General features: G+C 39.9%; 1 protein-coding gene across 1 annotated transcript in view; it reads right to left on the reverse strand.

Annotated features, from left to right (window-relative positions):
- Positions 1–3,634: 3,634 nt before the first annotated feature.
- Positions 3,635–5,000, reverse strand: part of LOC137623515 (golgin subfamily A member 6-like protein 22) — a 3,285-nt gene continuing 1,919 nt past the window's right edge. The window contains exon 1 of the mRNA XM_068354348.1: positions 3,635–5,000. This exon is cut by the window's right edge and continues 1,919 nt beyond it. Coding sequence (XP_068210449.1) covers positions 3,635–5,000 — 1,366 coding nt within the window.

Raw genomic sequence — 5,000 nt, forward strand, 5'->3', positions numbered from 1 at the left:
AAAGAAACAGTACAGGTGAATCTTTACCAGGGAACAAAGAATGCCAGATCAAGTCAGACTTCCTTCCCCTGTTGAGTCCGTTTGACGAATATCCCTTAGGTATCCAGAATAGATTTTTTTTTTTTTTTTTTTTTTTTATAGCCAGTCCATCCACCTCTGGGGATTCTTCTTCAGGGAGGACACCATTCTGAAAGGATGTCAGACTTGTCTTTTCTGCATTTGTCCACCTGATAAAGAAACAGTACAGGTGAATCTTTACCAGGGAACAAAGAATGCCAGATCAAGTCAGACTTCCTTCCCCTGTTGAGTCCGTTTGACGAATATCCCTTAGGTATCCAGAATAGATTTTTTTTTTTTTTTTTTTTTTTATAGCCAGTCCATCCACCTCTGGGGATTCTTCTTCAGGGAGGACACCATTCTGAAAGGATGTCAGACTTGTCTTTTCTGCATTTGTCCACCTGATAAAGAAACAGTACAGGTGAATCTTTACCAGGGAACAAAGCATGCCAGATCAAGTCAGACTTCCTTCCCCTGTTGAGTCCGTTTGATGGATATCCCTTAGGTATCCAGGATAGATTTTTTTTTTTTTTTTAGCCAGTCCAACCACCTCCGGGGAATCTTCTTCAGGGAGGACACCATTCTGAAAGGATGTCAGACTTGTCTTTTCTGCATTTGATCACCTGATAAAGAAACAGTACAAGTGAATCTTTACCAGGGAACAAAGCATGCCAGATCAAGTCAGACTTCCTTCCCCTGTTGAGTCCGTTTGATGAATATCCCTTAGGTATCCAGAATAGATTTTTTCTTTTTTTTTTTTAGCCAGTCCATCCACCTCCGGGGAATCTTCTTCAGGGAGGACACCATTCTGAAAGGTTGTCAGACTTGTCTTTTCTGCATTTGATCACCTGATAAAGAAACAGTACAAGTGAGTCTTTACCAGGAAACAAAGCAGGCCAGATCAAGTCAGACTTCCTTCCCCTGTTGAGTCCGTTAGATGAATATCCCTTAGGTATCCAGAATAGATTTTTTTTTTTTTCAGCCAGTCCAATCACCTCCGGGGAATTTTCTTCAGGGAGGACACCATTCTGAAAGGATGTCAGACTTGTCTTTTCTGCATTTGATCACCTGATAAAGAAACAGTACAAGTGAATCTTTACCAGGGAACAAAGCATGCCAGATCAAGTCAGACTTCCTTCCCCTGTTGAGTCCGTTTGATGAATATCCCTTAGGTATCCAGAATAGATTTTTTCTTTTTTTTTTTTTAGCCAGTCCATCCACCTCCGGGGAATCTTCTTCAGGGAGGACACCATTCTGAAAGGTTGTCAGACTTGTCTTTTCTGCATTTGATCACCTGATAAAGAAACAGTACAAGTGAATCTTTACCAGGGAACAAAGCATGCCAGATCAAGTCAGACTTCCTTCCCCTGTTGAGTCCGTTTGATGAATATCCCTTAGGTATCCAGAATAGATTTTTTCTTTTTTTTTTTTTAGCCAGTCCATCCACCTCCGGGGAATCTTCTTCAGGGAGGACACCATTCTGAAAGGATGTCAGACTTGTCTTTTCTGCATTTGATCACCTGATAAAGAAACAGTACAAGTGAGTCTTTACCAGGAAACAAAGCAGGCCAGATCAAGTCAGACTTCCTTCCCCTGTTGAGTCCGTTAGATGAATATCCCTTAGGTATCCAGAATAGATTTTTTTTTTTTTTTTTAGCCAGTCCAATCACCTCCGGGGAATTTTCTTCAGGGAGGACACCATTCTGAAAGGATGTCAGACTTGTCTTTTCTGCATTTGATCACCTGATAAAGAAACAGTACAGGTGAATCTTTACCAGGGAACAAAGCATGCCAGATCAAGTCAGACTTCCTTCCCCTGTTGAGTCCGTTTGATGAATATCCCTTATGTATCCAGGATAGATTTCTTTTTTTTTTTTTTTTTTTTTTTTTTTTAGCCAGTCCAACCACCTCCGGGGAATTTTCTTCAGGGAGGACACCATTCTGAAAGGATGTCAGACTTGTCTTTTCTGCATTTGTCCACCTGATAAAGAAACAGTACAAGTGAATCTTTACCAGGGAACAAAGCATGCCAGATCAAGTCAGACTTCCTTCCCCTGTTGAGTCCGTTTGATGAATATCCCTTAGGTATCCAGAATATATATATATATATATATATATATATATATATATATATATATATATATATATATATATATATATATATATATATATATATATATATATATTTGCCAGTCCATCCACCTCCGGGGAATCTTCTTCAGGGAGGACACCATTCCGAAAGGATGTCAAACTTGTCTTTTCTGCATTTGATCACCTGATAAAGAAACAGTACAAGTGAATCTTTACCAGGAAACAAAGCATGCCAGATCAAGTCAGACTTCCTTCCCCTGTTGAGTCCGTTTGATGAATATCCCTTTGGTATCCAGAATATATATATATATATATATATATATATATATATATATATATATATATATATTTTTGGCCAGTCCAACCACCTCCGGGGAATCTTCTCCAGGGAGGACACCATTCTGAAAGGATGTCAGACTTGTCTTTTCTGCATTTGTCCACCTGATAAAGAAACAGTACAGGTGAATCTTTACCAGGGAACAAAGCATGCTAGACCAAGTCAGACTTCCTTCCCCTGTTGAGTCCGTTTGATGAATATCCCTTAGGTATCCAGAATAGATTTTTTTTTTTTTTTTTGCCAGTCCATCCACCTCCGGGGAATCTTCTTCAGGGAGGACACCATCCTGAAAGGATGTCAAACTTGTCTTTTCTGCATTTGTCCACCTGATAAAGAAACAGTACAAGTGAATCTTTACCAGGGAACAAAGCATGCCAGATCAAGTCAGACTTCCTTCCCCTGTTGAGTCCGTTTGATGAATATCCCTTAGGTATCCGGAATAGATTTTTTTTTTTTTTGCCAGTCCATCCACCTTCGGGGAATCTTCTTCAGGGAGGACACCATCCTGAAATGATGTCAGACTTGTCTTTTCTGCATTTGTCCACCTGATAAAGGAACAGTACAAGTGAATCTTTACCAGGGAACAAAGCATGCCAGATCAAGTCAGACTTCCTTCCTCTGCTGAGTCCGTTTGATGAATATCCCTTAGGTATCCAGGATAGATTTTTTTTTTTTTTAAAGCCAGTCCATCCACCTTCGGGGAATCTTCTTCAGGGAAGACACCATTCTGAAAGGATGTCAAACTTGTCTTTTCTGCATTTGTCCACCTGATAAAGAAACAGTACAAGTGAATCTTTACCAGGGAACAAAGCATGCCAGATCAAGTCAGACTTCCTTCCCCTGTTGAGTCCGTTTGATGAATATCCCTTAGGTATCCAGAATAGATTTTTTTTTTCTTTTTTTTTTAAGCCAGTCCATCCACCTCCGGGGAATCTTCTTCAGGGAGGACACCATCCTGAAAGGATGTCAGACTTGTTTTTTCTGCATTTGATCACCTGATAAAGAAACAGTACAGGTGAATCTTTACCAGGGAACAAAGCATGCCAGATCAAGTCAGACTTCCTTCCTCTGCTGAGTCCGTTTGATGAATATCCCTCACGTATCCGGAACAGCTGTTTTTTTTTTCTTTTTTTTCCCTCTATGTTTCTCTTACTGCTTAAAGAGTGCCAAGTTCTCATGTACCAATTTGTCCATTTTCTTATCACATTTATTCCGGCGATAATTTGTGAATGGCCTAAAGACCGGCCATTTGCTTTCCAACGTATCTATCTTGTTCATCTTCTCTTCGAGTTTTCCATATCGTTGGATGAATAAAGCTTCTTTTTCTTTCTTGCCTTCATCACTATTCAAATCGTCATCATTTCCAGTTTTCTCTCTTGTATCACAGGTCTCTGTTAGCGGAGTCGCAATTTCCGTTTTCTCACTCTGCCTATTTTCCATCTCTTCTCCATCTCGCTTCCACTTCTTGCTGTGTTCCAATAGTTCTTCGTCTGAACACATGATTGTTTCTCCATTCTTGTTTAGCCTTGACGCTATTATTACTGTGGAGTATTTTTCAAGCAATTTCCCCATTTTATCTTCATAGCGTCTTATCTGACATCTGTCCCATACGCCGGGTGATTCCTGCATCCTTTTTTCGTCCCGTTTCTGTAGTAAACTGTAATACTCCTTACAAAACTTTTCCTGCTTTTTATGAGTAGTAGAAATGTCTTCCATTTCACTCACTTTCTCGGCCTTTTCTTGCCTGTTGCGAATTTTCTTCCCTTTGATGATTGCTTCTAAGAAATCTCTCTTCTTTTTTCTTACCTTGAGGATGCAATTGCATACCAACGAGTCGTCCCAGTATATTTTCCCGGCGCGTAGTCCTTCCTTTGGCTCATCTTCCATAAGATTTGAGTGTTCATCGTCCTCATTACTCTCAACAGTTTCTTCCTTATTTCCACTATTGCCTCTCTTATTTCCTATCTTACCTAAGTGAAGCTTTTCCTTTAAGTTAGTCCATTTAGATTTTTTTCTCTTTCCTCCTAATTCTGTTTTGAGTGGTGTTGATTGATTTCGTTCCCCGTCATTCTCGGGGTCTTCTACTTCATAGACATTTGTTTCTTCAATTTTGTTCAAACCTTTATCCTTTTCAAGTTTGTCTCTTGTATCACAGGTTTCTGTTAGCGGAGTCGTAATCTCCGTTTTCTCACTCTGCCCATTTTCCATCCCTTCTCCATCTCGCTTCCACTTCTTGCTGTGTTCCAACAGTTCTTCGTCTGAACACATGACCATTTTTCCTTTCTTGTTTAGTCTTGGCGCTATTATATCCAAGGAGTATTTTTCAAGCAATTTCCCCATTTTCTCCTCATAGCGTCTTATCTGAAATCTGTCCCATAGTCCGGGTGAATCTTTCATCCTTTTCTCGTCCCGTTTCTGTAATAAACTGTAATACTCCTTACAAAACTTTTCCTGATTTTCATGTGTAGTAGAAATGTCTTCCAGGTCACTCTCTTTCTCGGCCTTTTCTTGCCTG

The sequence above is a fragment of the Palaemon carinicauda genome, chromosome 30, assembly GCF_036898095.1.
Source record: "Palaemon carinicauda isolate YSFRI2023 chromosome 30, ASM3689809v2, whole genome shotgun sequence".
Taxonomy (NCBI): Eukaryota; Metazoa; Arthropoda; class Malacostraca; order Decapoda; family Palaemonidae; genus Palaemon; species Palaemon carinicauda.